Here is a 20,017-nt window from a genome sequence, read left to right on the forward strand (position 1 = left end):
TGTGAACGCTCTCCACGCTCCTCCTGGGGCTGGAAAGGGCTTAGTTTAAACTCCAGTTTACTAGTAAAACTGAATTAAAGGTAAAGGGACCCCTGACCATTAGGTCCAGTCATGAGCGACTCTGGGGTTCCTGCGCTCATCTCGCTTTATTGGCCGAGGGAGCCGGCATACAGCTTCCGGGTCATGTGGCCAGCATGACTAAGCTGCTTCTGGTGAACTAGAGCAGCGCACGCAAATGCCGGTTACCTTCCTGCCGGAGTGGTACCTATTTATCTACTTGCACTGGTGGGCTTTCGAACTGCTAGGTTGGCAGGAGCAGGGACCGAGCAACGGGAGCTCACCCCGTCATGGGGATTCAAACTGCTGACCTTCTGATCAGCAAGTCCTAGGCTTTGTGGTTTAACCCACAGCGCCACCTGCGTCCCTATAAAACTGAATTACTGTGTCGCAAAATGATGCACGTCTAAAGTGAGTGACAACAACATGAAAAGTTTGGAAAGCTCTGATATATTGGCTATAAAAAGGTAAAGGGCCCCTGACAGTTAAGTCCAGTCACAGATTATCTGATCGGCAAGCCCAAGAGGCTCAGTGGTTTAGAGCACAGCGCCACCCGCTTCCCGCATACTGACTATGCTAGCAAGCAATTTCTTTGGAGTATTCCCTGCCCCTGCGAATGCTGTGTCTAGCTTAGCTAGTACTCACCAGCCATCAAAAGCCACTTGTGCATCTTTTATTTTATTTTTTAAATTAGTTTTTATTGAGGATTTTGTTGTGTTACAAAACAAATAAGCAGGCCTGGGAAGAAACCTTACCCCATGAATTCAGTCGGCAAACCCAAGCTGTTCACTGAGCCAATTCAAAAAACTGTAACTACTTGGATTTTGAAGCAAATATACACAAGCTTTCTAACCGCATACACAGCTCCTTCTTGCTAGTTGTAATTAAACCAAGAGTCTTAAATTAATCATAGTTTCCTGTTCCATAAGAACAAGCCAGAATATTAAACCAATACAGTGGTGCCCCGCAAGACGAATGCCTCGCAAGACGAAAAACTCACTAGACGAAAGGGTTTTGTGGTTTTTGAGCTGCTTCGCAAGACGAATTTCCCTATGGGCTTGCTTCGCAAGACGAAAACGTTTTGCGTTTTTTGCAAGTTTGTTTCCTTTTTCTTAACACCGTTAATACAGTTGTGACTTGACTTCGAGGAGCAACTCAGAGAACGCGGTGTGGTAGCCTTTTTTGAGGTTTTTGGCGATTTTTGAAGCTTTTCCAAAACTTTTCCGACACCGTGCTTCGCAAGACGAAAAATTCGCTAGACGAAAAAACTCGTGGAACGAATTAATTTCGTCTTGCAAGGCACCACTGTATTTGGTTGTACAAAATGGGAAGCTATCATTAATGGAAAGACTTCCTGGTTCATTTGCTGGCTGCATGAAGGCGGGGGGGGGGGGAAGGCTCCAAACACAGCCATCCCCCCCCCCATTGCAACCCTCACTTGCAACATAGGGATAATACTGACTCACCTAGCAAGGGTGTTGGAAGGATTGCTGAAATAATATATGTGAAGGCATCAATAAACATTAATAAAGCTTTACAATTTCTTTTGGCCTCTAATCTTTCTAATGTGTCAATTATATTCCTAATATTATCTTTCATATGTCTCCCAGGCAGAAATCCTGCCTGGTCTTTATATATATATTCTATTAAGACCTTTTTCAATCTATTAGCCAAAATATTTACAAATATTTTATAGACAACATTAAGTAATGAGATTGGTCTATAATTCTTAACATCCGATCTATCCTGCTCTGGTTTCGGTATCAGGTTTATATATGCATCTTTCCAGGTTTCAGGTGCTTTCTCCCCTATTAATATCTTATTACATACATCTGCCAGCGGATGGATTAACCAATCTTTCAAAGTTTTATAATATTTGCCAGACAAACCATCTGGTCCTGGGGCTTTGCCTAATTGCATTTGGTTTATTGCTGTCTCAACTTCCTGTCTTGTAATCATGTAATTGAGTAAGGATCTTTTATCTCTGGGAATTTTCTGCATTTCATTTACCTTAAGAAACTGCTCAATTTTGTCCATATCTTCTTTACCTCTTTTATACAGTTGTTTGAAATATTTCTGAAAGCATTTCCTTATATCTGCAGGGTTTTCCACAGATTTTCCATCAGATACAATATTTGTAATAGTATTTTGTTTCTGCCTCTTTTTTAATTGCCAGGCCAGCAATTTTCCACACTTATTTGCAGATTCAAAATTTCTCTCTTTCATTAATTTTATTTTCCATTCTATTTCTTGATTTATAATTAGAGAAATTGAGTCGGCAAAGCTTTAATTTCTTTTTGTATTTGTTGGTTTTTTGGCTTTGATATTAAACTCTTTTCTTTCTCTTTTATTCTAATTAATATTACTTTCGTCATCTTTTCAGTCCTCCTCTGCCACACAGGAAAGCAGATTTATTTGATCTCGGTAAGGACCAAATAATTAACCTGGCTTATATTTCTTCTGTGCCACACAATGGCATCGAGCAAATTCGAATCCACTGGCTCCTGGAACTTATTCAAGTCAGGTAAGTTAAATTCTGTCTTTCTTTCTTTTTTGCCAAAGTTGTTAAGCTTTTTGGGCAAAATCACCAGGGGAAAAAATGCCGTTCCTTAGCTGTTTTTATGGAAAGACAACACTCCTAACATGAGCTACCGTACGTCCGGATTTTCCCAGAATTCCCCCCCCCCCAAAAAAAAAATTCTGTCCAGACACTGCTGCTGACTGCAGTATTCCGGATATGTATGGCAACCCTACTATAGTCTTAGTTAAACTGGACTGACCTGGTAAATTGCATGAAGAGGAGATGGTGGAACTATTCCATCTTTGGAGGGAGCGCTTAGGTGGAAGGGTTTTTTAAAAAGGATTTAACTTTAACCCTTCAAATAAATCCACCGAAGGTACCAGTCATCCTGGCTGGACACAAATGGGATGGGATTTCAAATTTTTAAGGGTTCTAAATGGTGTGCCTTGGGAGCTTATCAATATAAAAATGAGTAGTTTCCACAAGGCTTCATTGGTTCTCTGCTATACTTCAAGGCTTTTCACATGCCTTAGAATTGTATGCAACACGCAAGGGCTCCGTGGCAAAGAACCATAAGCATTTTTGACAGTAAGGTTTATTCTGATAGAAACCTGACCACGTGCTGTCTGTTAGAGACCTCTTCTAACCATAGCTGTCAACCGTCCCTTTTTTGGTGGGAAACTCCCTTATCCCAGCGCTGTGTCCCACTGCTATCCCTTATTGATGATGCCCCTTAAATTTCCCGGGTTTCAAAGGAAGCAGCTCCTCTCCCTCCCTCCCTGCTGGCCAGGGAGGAGGGAGGCTCCAACTGTGTTGCTTGGCTGCGTTGCTCACCCAATAAGGAGTCTACGAATGACTGGGGGTGGAGCTTGCATGCCTTGTGCCAATCAAATCGGCCGGGTTGCCTGGGGACCCGCCTTTGCTCAGCGCTTCCCAGCGGAGAGGTAACAGTGGTTTTCCTTGCTGCATCCCCTTTGCCGGGTTGCTGCGCTGTGGGAACCACCGCTTGAGGCTTCATTTGGCAGCTGGCTGGGCTTTCTGCCTTTGGCTCGGAGGGGCTCAGAAGTTGAACATACCTGTGCCCGGAAAATCCCTTATTTTGGCTGCTGATCCCTTATTTTCAAATCTATGTTTCTAACGGTATTGTTTTTCAATGGTATCAAAGATACTTCATTTTCAATGATATTCATGCATGGTATGGCATGACAAAAAATGATTATCGCTTTCTTGAACATGGCTCCCATTCATATGGGATGCAAACAGGAATCCAGCTTTGCAACTTCTTGCTCAGTTCCACCCTACATTCTGGAAGAATGTGATCTCTTCATAGCATTCAAGAACATAACATGACAACAATACTCTTAAATGTTTTATATTTTCTGCCAAAGTGTACTTTTTTGTTATTGTTGATAAGTCCATCTGAAGGTCAGCTGCTGCCAAGAATACAATACATTATATATTTTTTAAAAATATTAAAAGCACAAAGTACATAGCAGCAGCTCGCTTAGAAAATAACTCCACATCAAGAAATGAACTTGCATATATATGGGCGGCAATCGTTTACTATGCGATGAGCAAAACAAAACCTTTTCATTGTTAATTTTTGCCAAGTTGTAAGTAATACTATGATTTCAAAATGTTCACCAGTTTAATGTGTATTTAAAAAGCTTTGTCAATACTCTGATTCCAGATTAATTTAGTAATCTGTGATAAATCATTATGTATGTTACGGAATAGTTTCCAGGGCTTAAACTGGTTATATAGACAGTGGGCTACTTATTTTGGAGGGTTAAATAGAGGGGATTTAGAACACAAAATATAAGAAATAGCCGAGTTAGTACATTGCAAACTGAAATGTGCTGACCTTACATGTTTTAAGAGGCTGTACTACAGATTACCTGGTGGTGGTTTTGTTGTACACTTGAGTGTTCCTGCTAGTTAAAATAACAACAGCATTCTTCACATGCTCTATTCTGAGGTATTCTAGTTGACTAAGCTAGAACCATTGAATTGTATTCAGCATCATGCTAAGTAAATAGTTCCATCAGCGCAAGGCTTTCTCATTGTACAATAGAACGTTCCCTCTTCTCCTCCCCTCATACGCCCCCTAAATCTGTTCTAGGGGTTTTCCCCAACCCTCCAAAGTAGAAAGAGGATAGGAGGAGTCATTGACAGGCACTGCTAAATCCACAAGAAGGCTTTTCAGTGGTTTGTTTAAGGCCGGCAGAACCGAGAGAAGAGCACAAATTTACAGATTGTTCAGAGTCCACAAAGTGTGGCTGGCCTGGGTAGCTCCCACCTGCTTCTCCCAACTTCCAAGACCAGGATATACCGTATTTTTTCGTGTATAAGACCAGGATATACCGTATTTTTTCGTGTATTTAACCCAAAATAAAGAAATTAAGTTGTTTAGCTTTTTTGGGGGGTGGGGGAGGTCACTTCCAATCTGAAACCATACCTGACCCTGCTTAGCTTTGCAAATTTGCTAGTAGTTGTACTGCTGTACCACCAGGAGGATAGGAGGCAAAACTCTGCTTCTTAATCTGAAATATGTGGGAATAGGCTGCTCTAGCTCAGGATTGAGGAGAAGGCACTTTGCACGTGCCTGCAGGCACACTTTTTAATCATTACTTCACATATTTCAGACCTCAGTCCTGGTATTCAAAACAAATTCCAGAGTAAGGTAAAGGTAAAGGGACCCCTGACCATTAGGTCCAGTCGTGACCGACTCTGGGGTTGCGGCGCTCACCTTGCTTTATTGGCCGAGGGAGCTGGCCTACAGCTTCTGGGTCATGTGGCCAGCATGACTAAGCCGCTTCTGGGGAACCAGAGCAGCACACGGAAACACCGTTTACCTTCCTGCCAGAGCGGTATCTATTTATCTACTTGCACTTTGATGTGCTTTTGAACTGCTAGGCTGGCAGGAGCAGGGACCGAACAACGGGAGCTCACCCCGTCGCGGGGATTCGAACCGCCGACCTTCCGATCGGCAAGCCCTGTGCTCTGTCTTTTAACCCTCAGCGCCACCCGTGCTGGTTTCTTAGAAGCTCCAAATAGTTTGAGGCACCGACAGATTTGATTTATATCTACTGAGCTAGAATACCTTCTACCTCCACATATCATTCTCTGGTGGAGGGGAAAAAACCTCCCCTTCACCCATAGGCATACATAGAAGAGTGAGATGGGAGGGTGAGACCATTATCTTTATCAGTGCTGGTCCATGCTAGTTCAGTACTGCTGCACTGGTAAAATCAAATGTGTAGTTTGTTCAGGTTCCATTATCTTATGTTTGCATGCCCCAGTGGGGGATGAGCACTATTTGGATTTGTGTCTGATTCCAGAGTATCTTCGTCCATCTCCTAAAATGCCACATGTTTAAAATATCCATCTTGGCAGGAGACTTGCAAGCGTTCTGCATCACAGTGAGCAAAGAGAGCCCAATGAAGCTATGATCTATGGCAGAGGTTTTCAACCTTTTTGAGTCCATGGCTCCCTTAGTCAACTACATTCCCTCTGCTGGTACCCCTGTGGGGCTCAGGAGCCCAGTTATGTCACCCATTGCCTGCAGAGCCGGCAGCCTCACACCCTTTTCCGAACACCCTTGTGGAGTGTTCCCTCAGCCTCCTCGCCTCTCCCTTCTCCTTGGGAGTCCTCTGGGCAGCCGCTGCTGCTGCCCCTGGTCTCTGAACTGCCCCCACCCTTTGCCCCAAAGAGTTGCCTACCAGAGGCACCATTCGCCTGAGGAGCTGGTAGCCAGGGCTGTTGCAACAAACTGCTATGCAAGCCTTGGGGAGGCAGAGAGGCGAGAGGGCATCAGAGGAGGGAGGGAAGGAAAAAGAGACAAAGGCCAGTGTTGCACCCCTGACCATCATTCAAGGCACCCCAGGGTGCCACGGCACACTGGTTGACAACCACTGATCTAAGGGGGTTATCTGTTTGATAAAACCTGCCTCCTCCCAGCAAGAAGTTTCGTCAAGGATAGCTCTCAGAACAAAACAGCCTTGCAGTGAAATAAATGTAACCTTGAGGTACCACAGTGTCTTGGGTCGGATATAACAATAAACAATGGGAATGTCACTATGATTCTGAATCATGGTTGGTTGCCGAACTAGGATCTGAAACCACACCTTGATCCTGTTTGTTTGCACTTGGAATGAACCGGTTTCCTGAGCTGGTACAGAACAGAAAATTGGTTTTGTAGATGGAGGAAGAGAAGCACTTCCTGGAGCACATTCCAGGCACACTAAACAATGGTGTAATGTTATGTCTGAACTGGCGCTATGTATGTTTACTGACCTAGCTTTTAAGATTAAAATACATTGGGTTGCATTTGTAGTACTGGGTATCCATTAAAGTTGAACACTTTGAAAGTGGTCCCATATTTCGCACTGTGCTTCAAGGAGGGCTCGATGTGTTGAAGACCACAACCTATTTGCAGTGAATGCAGAAATCCTCAGCTGCCAGTAGAGGGCCACAGACTATACAACTGAATCGTCCATTGAAACTTCCCTCTCTCTTGCAAACTGGACAGCACTGTGCACGCTGTGAAACAGCAATTTGTGCTTGTCTTTGCTTGCGCTTCCCAAGTAGCCCCCTCTTTCCAGGGAAGCTATCACAGAGGGATTGCAGCAAGCTAGAAGGATGCTGATCTGCAGTTCCTGATAGTCTTTCAGTGTGTCTTTTAAGGCGCTAACACCAGCTGTGTCCAAAAATGGAATGGAAGAGCAGTCTATGACGACAGCCTGGAAGTCGCTGTGTTTATTAACCAAGCGTGAAGTCGTATCTCCCTGCCCAAATCCCTTTTCAAGACTCTGTTGCCCTTTCCTCTTGGCTTTATTCCTTTTGGCCATTTCCACAGCAGGATCCAGCCCGGTCCTGTTGTGGAGGCACTTCAGGAAGAAATCCTTATTTGCATAATAAAGTGGGGCTTCGAATCGGAATATCTTGACCCTTGGCACAGGAAGGAGGTTCTTGTATTCCCCGTCGTCTTCATAAAAGACAGTGCTCCCAATCTGCCCCAGCAAGGCAGCGCGAGGGCGCTGGGTGCGGCCGATGACGCACAGGATGGAGAAAACTGCCCCAACCAGGAGCCCCAATTCGGTGCTGATCAAGGCAGAGGAGAGCATGGTGACGCACCACACCAGGGCATCCGTTCGGTCCAGGCGGTAGCGCTGGGGGACGTCCCTGAATTTCTGAAGGGCTCCTCTCAGGCTGACGATGATGATGCACGCCAGAACGCACTTCTGCAAGTTGAAGAAGAGGGGCGCAAAGAAAAGCAGCACCAGCAACACAACCACAGCACTCACGACACTGGACACCTGGGTCTGGCACCCGGTCGATGCTTTGACCAGGGTTTTCGCCAGTGCCGCGCTGGTGGCAAAGCAGTGGAAGAAAGCTGGGATGATGTTGCAGAAGCCGATGGCAAACATTTCCTGGTTGGCCCTGACGGTGTAGGCGTACTTCTTGGCAAACATTTCCGAGAGCGAAACGGTGAAGGCGAAGCCGACGATGGCGAGAGGGAAGGCGTCGAGGGCGACTCTCTGCATGAGGCGTAAACTGGGCACCTGGGGAGGGATAAATCCGGTGGGGATTTCGCCCGACACGCTGGAGGCGTAGGCTTCGTTCAGGCGCCCGTAGTGGGAAACCAAGGTTGCCGCCACAATCACCACCAGCTCCGTGGGAAGAGGGACCTTGAGTCTGTGCTTATACCTGTCTCCCAGTTCCTTGGCGGTCACCAGCACAGTGATGCAGATGGCGCTCGTGACCACATCGCAGAGGTTGGCCTGGGCGATGTTGCGGAAGATGTTGACCCAGGTGGTTATCAAGATCCCGTATCCCTGGGCACGGGGGATTTTTACCCCAATGAGATACTTCACTTGAGCTGTTAAAATGGTTACGGAAGCGCCGGTTGCGAACCCGTCTAGTACGGGTTCGGAAAGATACATCGAGACGAAGCCTAAGCGGAAAATCCCCATCAGTACCTGTGAGGGGAAAAACGAGAGAAAGCGTAAGACACAGCTGTGGCTTTGGTTAAGGACAGGAGGCTGCCTCTGCGCCCCCCCCCCCCAGCTTATTTAAGCACAAAACTAAAGACCAAGAAGGAGGGAAGGGAAGATCTATGGAGCCAAGAGAGAGTAAAAACCCAGCAGCAGTAGCAGAAGGGAGTGGAAAAAGAAGGAAGACAAGGAACAATGATGGAAAAATCCCTTCCAAGGTGGCATTCCTGCCTCTTCTCTTTTGCCATGCATTGAGCAGCTGGCAATATAACCTGCAGTGGAGATGGCAGGAAACAGAACTGGAGAGGGTTGTCTCAGCCCCCAAGGTGTATTCTCCGAAAGATTTTACTTCCTGCCAGCGGAGAGATGGTCAGAGACAACCCACACAGCATCTTATTTCATCCCTACAGGAGAGCGAGAACAAGTGTAAGGTGCAACAGTGGCTTCGGTTAATGGCAGGACGCTGCCCCTGCCTCTGGCATTTTTCATTTTATTCATCTCCCCTTCTCTGTCTTGTACAGAAAAAAATGGAGTTCTGTAAGCACTATCTGCGGTGGCAAGCCTAGACCACCTCATTTTTTAGCGCAATTTTGCAGCTATACTCATACGTGAGAGACAGGTTTTGGGAGTAAATCTCAAGAAAAAATTCACGCCGGGAGGGACATGAATTGCTAGCAAATTACATAATCACCTCCTTGAGGGCTGGCTCATCTTCTCCGAAGGCAGAACCCCATTAATTAACAGCACAGACTCACACCATAGCCAAGACGAGGGGGAAAAACCTCAGTCATGCACAGTCATGCACATGTGGGGGCTAAATGAGGACGAAGACCGGGCAGAGAGCAGGGTTCAAATCACCCCACCTGGCCAGGACAATCCCTGGGTGCTCCCTTGGGCCACTCGCCTGACCCACCTCGCAGGGCTGTTGTTGCGAGGATAACACGGGGAGAACCACGCGCGCCCCCGGGAGCTCCTTGGAGGAGAAAGCGGGCGATGAATGCAATGCACGAAATATATGAGAGGCGACCAGGTTTTGCAGGTGAGGGGCCCCCGCCAGCCTCCGCTTCCAACACCCGGCGCAACGACGCCAAAGTTTCCCCCCGGGCTCGGCTCGGGGAGCAGCGCTGCTCCCCCCCGGCTCCCCTTCGCCCTCCTGGCTCTCTCTGCCGCCCACTGGGGCCCCCCCTCACCTGCCAAGTCCGGAGCGCCGGTGGAAGTTGCATGCATGCATGCAGGGCGCCGCGTTGCCATTGCATTGCACTGCACTCCATGCAACACCTGCACGCATGCATTGCCTTGCACGCCTGCCAAGGGGTCTCCCCGCGGTCCAATGCGTCCCCTCTGGCGCGGATGCAGCATTGCAAAAATAAAAAAACCCCGACGCAGCCCTACCTGGGGGGCAGCCTCCGCCGCCGCCGCTCCGCCTCCGCGGGGATCCCCGGGCTCCATCCTGCCGCCCGATCTCCGCGGGGGCGCAGGCAGGCTGCGCGGGGTCTGCGCGGAAGAGCCCCTGCCTGCCCGGCCGCCGCCGCTGCGCTCATTCCATGGCCGGGAGAAGAGCGCTTCAAACAAAACGCCCGGCCCGCCAGGCCACGCTGGGAAACATAGTTCGCGCGTCCCACGCGGGCGCGGAGCCCAAGGGCGAGGGGACTACGGATCCCGGCAGCCCCCGAGCCGGGGACGGAGGGGGAGAGGCCGGGTGCAGGGATGGAGGGACGGGTGGGCGAGCGAGTGAGTGAGTGGCAGCCGCCAAGCCTTGGCCGAGAGCCAGGAAGGGCCTCCCCGGAGGAGGAGGAGGAGGAGGGAGGGAACCCCAGGGGTCATCTAGTGACGGTGCCCCAATCGAAAATTTGACTTAAAAAAAAAATCTTTCGAATTTTTAAATTTTTCCCGCGGCACACCAGGCAACATCTCGCGGCACACTAGTGTGCCGCGGAACAGTGGTTGGGAAACACTGTGCTACACCACTGGGGTGATGGAGGATTAAATAAACACACATACAGTGGAACCTCTATTCGCGACCATAATCCGTTCCAGAGGTCAGTCCAGAGGTCGAAATGGGTCTCTGGGAGAGGCGCCATTGTGCACAGGTGGCGATTGCCCGCTTCTGCACATGTGCGAACGGCGATTGCCGCTCCTGCGCATGCGCGAACAGCAGCAAACCTGCCAGTTACTTCCAGGTTTGCCGTGGTTGTGACTTGGAACAACCGTAAGAAGAGGCAGTGGTAAGTACACACTGTAACTGCAGCCTAAAGGGCAGGTGAAGACATTACCTGATAGATGCCAGCCATTAAGGTCACCGCTGTCGCTACCCCAATGGCATAGCAATCTTTCCCACATTCGGTGCTCATCACGTCAAGGGTAACATTGTGAAGCGTAACATTCAAGGGGCCTTCCTGAGAGTCGTCATCGAGGTCGAATCCTGCCAGCAGCAGTTCTCTGTCCACCACCTGCCCGACCAGTAGGCTTAATAAGCTGAAGATGCCAACGGACACGTGTCGCGAGGTGCCCATGAGGAAGTAGATGATGTTGGCAAAGAAGGAGGTATAAAGGCTATAAATGGGCTTCAGACCTGCCAGCAGGGAGTAGGCGATCGCTTGAGGGACTAAAATGATCCCGATCACCAGGCCGGACATGACGTCCCCCCAAACATACTCTTTGCAGTTGTATTTGGGAAGCCATTGCAGCACAGGGAAGAAGTCCGTGGCTGCCCTTTTCACCCGTTTTGTGCTGCAGGAGCAGTTTTTTCTCAGCTGGCTTTTCAGCATGTCTGTCTTCCTCATCTTGACCGGAGTCTTTCTTTCCATGTAAAGCTGGAAAGGAGATCCGTTTTCCAGTCCGCCCGTCTCCATTTCCTTCTCCATTCTAGGTCTGTGTTAATCAGTTCCTGGGATGTAAACAGATTAACATTTGAATGGTCTGGTCATGAAGCACATTTTCTGTTTCTCTTATCATACTGCAATCAAGCTAATGTATAGTTTAGCATGGAGTTGGTGTTTTTGGAAAAAGAAAATATTATTATTACTATTACTGTGTGTATACACTATTCCATCACAAAGATTCTGGGCTATTTAAATTAATAATAGAGTCATAAAATCAGTGCTTTTTTCCTGGTGGTACACATACCCCTAAACATTTTGTGAATCTACGTTTGGCCTCATTGAGGGGCAGTATTTCAATATGAGTAGGAAAATGAGAGCACTCCTAAACATTGTTTTAGAAAAAAAGCACTGCATAGACCATGAGAGTCATCTAGTCCAGTGTTTCCCAACCTTGGGCCTCCAGCTGTTTTTGGACTACAATTCCCATCATCCTTGACCACTGGTCTTGCTAGCGAGGGTTGATGGGAGTTGTAGTCCAAAAACAGCTGGAGGCCCAAGGTTGGGGAACACTGATCTAGTCCAACCCCCTGAATGTTTTGCCCAACGCGGGGCTCGAACCCACAACCTTAAGATTTAAGAATCTCATGTTCTACCGACTATTTGCTTGCCTGGCCCTGCATATGCTGCTCCCTGTGGCTTTTGCTGTTGCACGCCTGCCCCGTCCTTTCGCCTGCTTGGCAAACGAGCCTTCTTCTGCTTTGGTAAGTCTCGAAACCTTATCCCAAGAGCACTGTGGAAAGGGGGAGCTGTTTAGGTCAGGGGTCTGCAACCTTGGACCACAAGCGGCCCACGGGGGTCATTTAACTGGCCCCCGAGCCGCCCCCGAATTGAGCCGCCACTCGCGAGTCCACGCTGTGCTAAACCAGCGCAGCACGGTGCAGGGACTCACTTCCGTGGCACCAGAAATCGCACATGCACAGACACCAGAAATCATGTCTACGTAGACGCCGGAAACTGCGGGCGCGATTCGGCCCATGGAGGGATCTCCGCTGGAGTGAACCGGCCCAGGCGAGGTAAACCTTGCCAACCCCTGGTTTAGGTGCTGTATCATACGGCTACTCCTTCCCTTCTTTTTGTGTGCTGTGCTCAAATCATTACTAGTGAAGAGTGTGTGGCATGAAGTGGGGGGCTCAAAGACCTGCCATTAGGGGTGGCTGGAGACGTTACCTGTGGGGCTGGGGCTGCCTCTGCTATGTGGTCTCATAGCATGAGGATACGGGGTGCTGTGTGTCTTGGGGTCAGAGAAGTGTCCTTGTGAGTTCATTGCTTCTTTCCTGTGGGGTGTGGGCTGTGCTGCTGCCACAGCAAGCATTATGCTATTTTCTGCTTGTGTCCCCCCCCCCACTCTCTCCTCCTGTGGCGCTGTGGTCTAAACCACTGAGCCTCTTGGGCTTGCTGATCAGAAGGTCGGCAATTTGAATCCCCGTGATGGAGTGAGCTCCCATTGCTCTGTCCCAGCTACTGCCAACCTAGCAGCTCGAAAGCACGCCAGTGCGAGTAGATAAATAGGTACCGCTGCAGCAGGAAGGTAAACGGCATTTCCGTGCGCTCTGGTTTCTGTCACGGTGTTCCGTTGCGCCAGAAGCGGTTTAATTATATTGGCCACATGACCCAGAAAGCTGTCTGTGGACAAACGCCGGCTCCCTCAGCCTGAATGCGAGATGAGTGCCACAACCCGTAGTCATCTTTGACTGGACTTAACCGTCCAAGAGTCCTTTATCTTTTACCAGTGAAGTGCTGGCATTTCTTTCTTCACTATAATTTCTCTATAGGATTGCTCATTTAAACAAACAGCCCAATTAAAACAGCAAATAGATTTATTGCTGCAGCATATACAGAAGTTTCCAAAACAGATAGAAGATTATGGTTAGTGCTTAAAGCAGCGCTGTACATCCTTTTCTATATTACATGTCCAGTTGAAATAGAAAGTCTACCAGCAGGGACTGCTAGAGGAAAATGAAACCAGCTTTAGGGCTTTATAGGTTCACCTCACAGCGCCTTTAAACAAGGAATCATGCTCATTTTTAAAAAGATAAAGCATCTGTGCCTTGCTTTTTGTTACTAGAGATCTAAGTCTATTTCTATCCGCAGGTCTTTTTTTTATAGGAAGTCTCCCTCTCAACGAAGCTCCCACCATTCAGGAACCAATTTTAGTTCTTCAAATTCAGTTGCCAGCCCAGAAACTGCTTGCGACCCAGTCTTACAATTTCATTGCTCTGTGGGCTTGGCATGGGATATAGGGAGGCACCTGGAATTAGGAAAGATTCCCCCCCCCCAACTTCAACGAGACCCCAGCCCCATCTCATCCCATCATTTTTATACAGTCGAGTCTGAAATGTTGTTATATCTGGGACTGAGAACATTAGGTAGTCTCCAATGTTAGTCCTACTCAGAGTAGGCCCGTTGAAATGAATGGCCATGACTTAGTCCCTTAATTCTAGTGGGTCTACTCTGAGTAGGATTAGCACAGATTGCTACTGCATGCTTGCCAAACTGGTGAAAGATCTAACACAGTCACCTGTCTATTGCTACTCCGACTGGGAATTACTATTATTTTATGTGTACCAGGCATGTCTACTAGTCGATCGTGGGGCATTTCTGTTCGATTGCGTCATCCTGAGCGATCACCCAAAAAAAAAAAAAAGAAAGCTCAACAACTTTGGTCAATCCAATGGGTTGATCACTGCCAGTTTTTTTTTATAGTGGGAGTAGATCGCAGTCTCTTGGGAGCTGGACATGCCTTATTTATACAGTACACTGGCTCCAGCAAATTGAGCAGTTGAGACCGATGGTGGCTCCAATGGTCAAGAAGGCAGTTTCTGCACCTGCTGTCGGGGGAAGTGAGGGGCAGATGGGGCTCATCAACCTGGGAAGGTAGCCCATCTAGGAGAAGGAAAACCCATCTCAAACCTTGCCCAAATCTTGCAGGATAAGGATACCCATACGACCCTGAAAGTGGCTAGGTTTCTGGTCGCTGTCCTTACCCAAAAGCGTTGCCAAGGAGCACCACAAGCTATTTAAGGCGTAGTACGCCATTCCATCTTATAGTATTTTATTGTTATAGTAGTGTTTTAGCGGCTGTTTTTTCCCATGTGCACAAGCTGTTATTTATGTCTTGTTTTTATCTGTATGGGCCTACGGCCGTAATAAAATTATTATTATTATTATTATTATTATTATTACCCATCTCAAACCTCCATTGCCTTGTGGGATATCTCTGGGAGAAGAGAAGTCTAAGAAATAAACCCTACACGAATCTGGAGTGGAGTCTCTAAGACTGTTGGATGGTGCCTTGTACGCCTCCTTCCAGCAACTCCTGAAACTAAGCTGGTGCCAAGTTTGATTAGACCCACAAAGGTGCCCTCCATGGTCGCTTGAGGAAAAGAGAGAGTGAGATGGATGCCCACATTACACTGTGGGTGTCAAGATATATATGTATATATTAAGTATCGTGTCTTAATGGATATATTTAGTTATCCCTCTGTAGCTATGGTGGTTAGATGTAAGAGAGGTCTTTTCTTAAGGATTGTAAGGACTGTTCACATAATATTTTGAGAGGTGTCTTTTCTGAAAGAACATTGTGCTGTCAGAGAGCAACATCTCAGTACAGTGGTACCTCGGGGTACATACGCTTCAGGTTACATACGCTTCAGGTTACAGACTCCGCTAACCCAGAAATAGTGCTTCAGGTTAAGAACTTTGCTTCAGGATGAGAACAGAAATCGTGCTCCAGCAGCGCGGCGGCAGCGGGAGGCCCCATTAGCTGAAGTGGTGCTTCAGGTTAAGAACAGTTTCAGGTTAAGAACGGAACTCCAGAACGAATTAAGTACTTAACCCGAGGTACCACTGTATACCGATACCTTAAATAAATAAATGGAAGTCTAAAGCCACCAGAACGTCCCTGTCTGCACACCCTGTTGCTGCCGCCCTGTGCCCAGGTTACGTTTGCTAACTCACCGAGGTGCAAGAAGTAGGCGAGGAGAGGTCTGAGAGGAAGGGAAGAGAGCAAAAAGACAGAAGAGCCCGGGGAGATGTTCAGTATCTCTAGCTCCTGGCTTTCCAGCTGAGATGGCTCCATTGAACACCTGCCACCAGAGGGCCATCTTGGCCTAATGGGAGGAACTATCAAGCTCTTTAAAAAAAGGAAATATTGTTCCATCTCTCTTTTCCCTTTAACGTAAACTGCTTTGTGCATGAGGCTCCCCTGAAAAGCGTTACAGTGGTACCTCGGGTTACATACGCTTCAGGTTACATACGCTTCAGGTTACAGACTCTGCTAACCCAGAAAGAGTGCTTCAGGTTAAGAACTTTGCTTCAGGATGAGAACAGAAATCGTGCAGCGGCGGCAGGAGGCCCCATTAGCTTAAGTGGTGCTTCAGGTTAAGAACAGTTTCAGGTTAAGAACGGACCTCCGGAACGAATTAAGTACTTAACCCGAGGTACCACTGTAATTATGTAAATAAGCTTACTAGGAGGTAAGTCACATATAACTTTGTAGGTCACAGAACATGGTAGTTAACAGGGAATATTATACACACACACACACACACACACACACACACACACACACACACACACATTTTAGCTATTAGCAGCTCTCCCATAATGCATCAAAGCTTAAGGGGAATATTATTTCAGTAAATCAGAGGTTTCAATTTGAGACTCTGAGCAAGACTATAGTTGCTAAAGGTTAAAGAACACTCCTTTTATAGCGTTTTGTTGAAATTTCCGCTTCAAACAACCCGTCTTTTACTTTGTTTTGCCATAAATGATGTTTATTGCTTTCTGTGAGATGGTACAGCACTGCTTAATGATTTTCTTGGAAGCAGAAATGTACCCAAGTAAACTAGTTAAAGAATCAGGGCAATTAAAAAAACTCTGAGAAGTTCCCTTGACCTGACCTGCTCCCTCTTTGTCCTATTTTTGTGTGCTGAATGTTAACTACCAAGTCAAATGTCAGGAAACTGGTAGCATGTAACAGCATTCCAGCTGGAAGAAAATTATTTAAAAGGAAGCTGCTTAGAAGGCTGGAACTTTCAGGTAAGGCTTAGAATACTAACAGTGTTAGGATAACATATCAGTCTTTAAAGAAAAAGTATCATCTTAATGAAAGGGACGCTGGTGGCGCTGTGGGTTAAAAGACAGAGCCTAGGGCTTGCCGATAGGAAGGTCGGCGGTTCGAATCCCCGCAACGGGGTGAGCTCCTGTTGTTCGGTCCCTGCTTCTGCCAACCTAGCAGTTCAAAAGCACGTCAAAGTGCAAGTAGATAAATAGGTACCTCTCTGGCGGGAAGGTAAACGGCGTTTCCGTGTGCTGCTCTGGTTCACCAGAAGTGGCTTAGTCATGTTGGCCACATGACCCGGAAGCTGTCTGCGGACAAACACTGGCTCCCTCAGCCTATAGAGCGAGTTGAGCGCGCAACCCCAGAGTTGGTCACGACTGGACTTAATGGGCAGGGGTCCCTTTACCTTTATCATCTTAATAATATATATATATAGCCCCAAGCTGGTGCCAGACATTTTGCTCTGCTTTCCTTTGGACCCCATCAGTGAGGCCAAGAGGGGCGTCTTGTCGTCTGGGCAGCCCAGGACCTCCAGACACGCTGCCCAGGCTTGCGCCCCCGGGAGGTCACTTTGGTGCTGCTAACCCAGGGGTTTGACTTCACCCCCAGAGGAACACTCCATTGTCTCTTGAGACAGACGGGTGCTGACAGCATTACTCCGTACAGTGGTGCCTCGCAAGACGAAAATAATCCGTTCGTCTAGCGGTTTTTTCGTCTTGCGAGGCAAGCCCATTGACGGATTAGCGGATTAGCGGCTTTTAGCGGCTTATCTGCTGATCTGATAAGCGGCTTAGCGGCTTAGAAAAAGGGGGGTAAAGGAAAAAAAAAAACAGCAGGAACTTGCAAGACATTGTCGTCTTGCGAAGCAAGCCCATAGGAAATTCGTTTTGCGAAGCACCTCCAAAACGGAAAACTCTTTCGTCTAGCGAGTTTTCCGTCTTGCGAGGCATTCGTCTTGCGGGACACCAGTGTATATGCCAACCCAACAGCTTCGATTGGCAGAACTGGTGCTGTTATAGGTGCCATATAATATTCATTATGCACTTGTAAGAGATCAATCTTTTTGGAACCCCCTGCTTCATGAAGTCAGGAAGGTGCTTTTCCTGCGTTCTTTTCAGTGCATGCTAGGCTTGTTTAAGCAAGGCTATCCAGACATGTGGGGACGCAGGTGGCGCTGTGGGTTAAACCACAGAGCCTAGGACTTGCCGATCAGAAGGTCAGCGGTTCGAATCCCCGCGACAGGATGAGCTCCCGTTGCTCGGTCCCTGCTCCTGCCAACCTAGCAGTTCGAAAGCATGTCAAAGTACAAGTAGATTAATAGGTACCACTCCCGCAGGAAGGTAAATGGCGTTTCCGTGCGCTGCTCTGGTTTGCCAGAAGCAGCTTAGTCATGCTGGCCACATGACCTGGAAGCTGTATGCCGACTCCCTCGGCCGATAAAGTGAGATGAGCGCCGCAATCCCAGAGTTGGCCAAGACTGTACCTAATGGTCAGGGGTCCCTTTACCTTTTATCCAAACATGTAAAATATTGTGTTTTAATCTGGTTTTTAGCTTATCGTTGATTTTTTTCGGGGGTGGGGAGATGATTTACATATAGTGGTACCTTGGGTTACAGACGCTTCAGGTTACAGACTCTGCTAACCCAGAAATAGTACCTCGGGTTAAGAACTTTGCTTCAGGATGAGAACAGAAATCATACAACAGCGGCACGGCAGCAGCCGGAGGCCCCATTAGCTAAAGTGGAGCTTCAGGGTAAGAACAGTTTCAGGTTAAGAACGGACCTCCAGAATGAATTAAGTTCTTAACCCAAGGTACCACTGAAGCTTTTACTTTTTTTTACTGATAATTTTATTTTTTTAATAATAATAAATTTTATTTATATCCTGCCCTCCCCAGCCGAAGCAAATAGTGCAATACTCTTTTTGTAAACCGCTTTGAGGTTTTATTATAATCCAGTTGTATATAAAGCTTGTGAAATAAATAATAAAGTAAAATAATGAAAAATGGGACAAAGCACACTTTTATAGTGTCTTGTTTGACCCATTTTCTCATCACAGACATTCAGTTGCCACCTTGGGCTGACTCAGTCTGATGTCGTCCTAGGCACAAAATGAACCCATTGAAAGGAAATAAGGCCTAAAGGTTTAGAGTGTGAGCGGTGAGCTAGGAAGTAGCCGGGACAGGGTCTCAACTCATCAACGAGCGTACTGGTGCTTCAGGCAACCTGTTCTCCCCACCTCCGTTTCCACATCTGCTATGTGGGGATAATATTAATTTAGAACATTTTTTAATCTGACTTTTCAGAAGCTCAAGGCAGCTGACAATCGTTAAAAACAGAATGAAAACATACACGCATCATGCTAATAAATATGAAGCCATTTCAAATGTCCCTGTGCTTCCAGGCAGACAAATAAATAAATAAATTAATAATGCCAGCAGATCTCCACTCAATAAATCAGCTTAGCACAATCACCTAAAGGCTTGCGGGCGGATGCGTCTTGCAGAAGGTAATCCCATGGTCATGAGGCCACGACTGAACAGGCCGCCCTCCTTGCCGCAAATGACTGCACCTTCCAGGCTGAGGGAACAGAGAGAAGGGCCCTTAAAAATGTTTTCATTGAACCATATAACCATATTACTTTACAAGGTTATTGCCAAAATAAAAAAAAATTCCTTCCAGTAGCATCTTAAAGACCAACTAAGTTAGTTCTTGGTATGAGCTTTCGTGTGCATGCACACTTCTTCAGATACACTGAAACAGAAGTAGCCAGATCCTTCTATATAGTGAGAAGGTGGGGAGGGGTATTACTCAGAAGGGTGGTGGGAATGGGAGATTGGCAGATAGCTGAGATGAGCCTGTTGACGACTCTTAACGACTGCAATAGGTCTTACAGGAAAAGGCAAGGGGTGAGAAGGTGAAAAATGGCTTAGTCATGTATAATGAGATAAGAATCCAATGTCTTTGTTCAGACCAGGTCTCTCCATGGTTTTAAGTTTGGTAATGAGTTGCAATTCAGCAGCTTCTCTTTCCAGTCTATTTAAGGTTATTGCCATCCAGCATTGCCGAGGTCCACATCTGTGGGGAGTCGATCTTTCAATGGGTTGTATCCAGAGTAGCGCTTGGATTTCCGTCCCCTCTCCCTCCTCCCCATGCGTTTCCCCTAGATCTGTTCTAGGGGTTCCCGCAATCCTCCAGAGCAGATTACGAAGGGAGTGTGGTGGGCACAGCGAGAGAGGGAGGGGAGTTCTGTTGCACAAGTCTGAATCATTGTGCTAGCAGTGTTTCTCAAACCTGGGTCTCCAGCTGTTTTTGGACTACAGTTCCCATCATCCCTGACCACTGGTCTTGCTAGTTTGGGATGACGGGAGTTGTAATCCAAAAACAGCTGGAGACCCAAGTTTTGGAAACACCGTAAAGGAACAAGTTCATTGACTACTGCCTTATGCGTTGCCATTCCCTGCCTGTTAAGATTCAGCAGGCACCTCCCTTGTCTTCTT

The 20,017-nt window shown here is 47.3% G+C and overlaps 2 protein-coding genes across 6 annotated transcripts in view; one reads left to right on the forward strand and one right to left on the reverse strand.

The window, feature by feature from the left end:
- Nucleotides 1-20,017, forward strand: part of IDUA (alpha-L-iduronidase) — a 66,315-nt gene that overhangs the window by 1,682 nt on the left and 44,616 nt on the right. The window contains exon 2 of the mRNA XM_082204867.1: nucleotides 2,441-2,581. Coding sequence (XP_082060993.1) covers nucleotides 2,441-2,581 — 141 coding nt within the window. The remainder of the gene's footprint in view (nucleotides 1-2,440; nucleotides 2,582-20,017) is intronic.
- The window catches only part of SLC26A1 (solute carrier family 26 member 1), a 56,374-nt gene continuing 40,293 nt past the window's right edge, over nucleotides 3,937-20,017 (reverse strand). For 3 of the 5 annotated variants that reach the window (XM_082204842.1, XM_082204843.1, XM_082204841.1), the window contains 2 exons: nucleotides 10,848-11,461; nucleotides 3,937-8,559 (listed from right to left, as the gene is read on the reverse strand). In XM_082204842.1, the coding sequence (XP_082060968.1) occupies nucleotides 7,057-8,559; nucleotides 10,848-11,438 (2,094 nt within the window). In that variant the 5' untranslated portion in view covers nucleotides 11,439-11,461 and the 3' untranslated portion in view covers nucleotides 3,937-7,056. Of the gene's footprint in view, nucleotides 8,560-10,847; nucleotides 11,462-18,992; nucleotides 19,098-20,017 lie in introns of all 5 variants that reach the window. The other 2 variants (XM_082204840.1, XM_082204839.1) reach the window with 1 other exon arrangement.

This window comes from Podarcis vaucheri, assembly GCF_965113315.1.
Source record: "Podarcis vaucheri genome assembly, chromosome: 17".
NCBI classification, from domain to species: Eukaryota; Metazoa; Chordata; class Lepidosauria; order Squamata; family Lacertidae; genus Podarcis; species Podarcis vaucheri.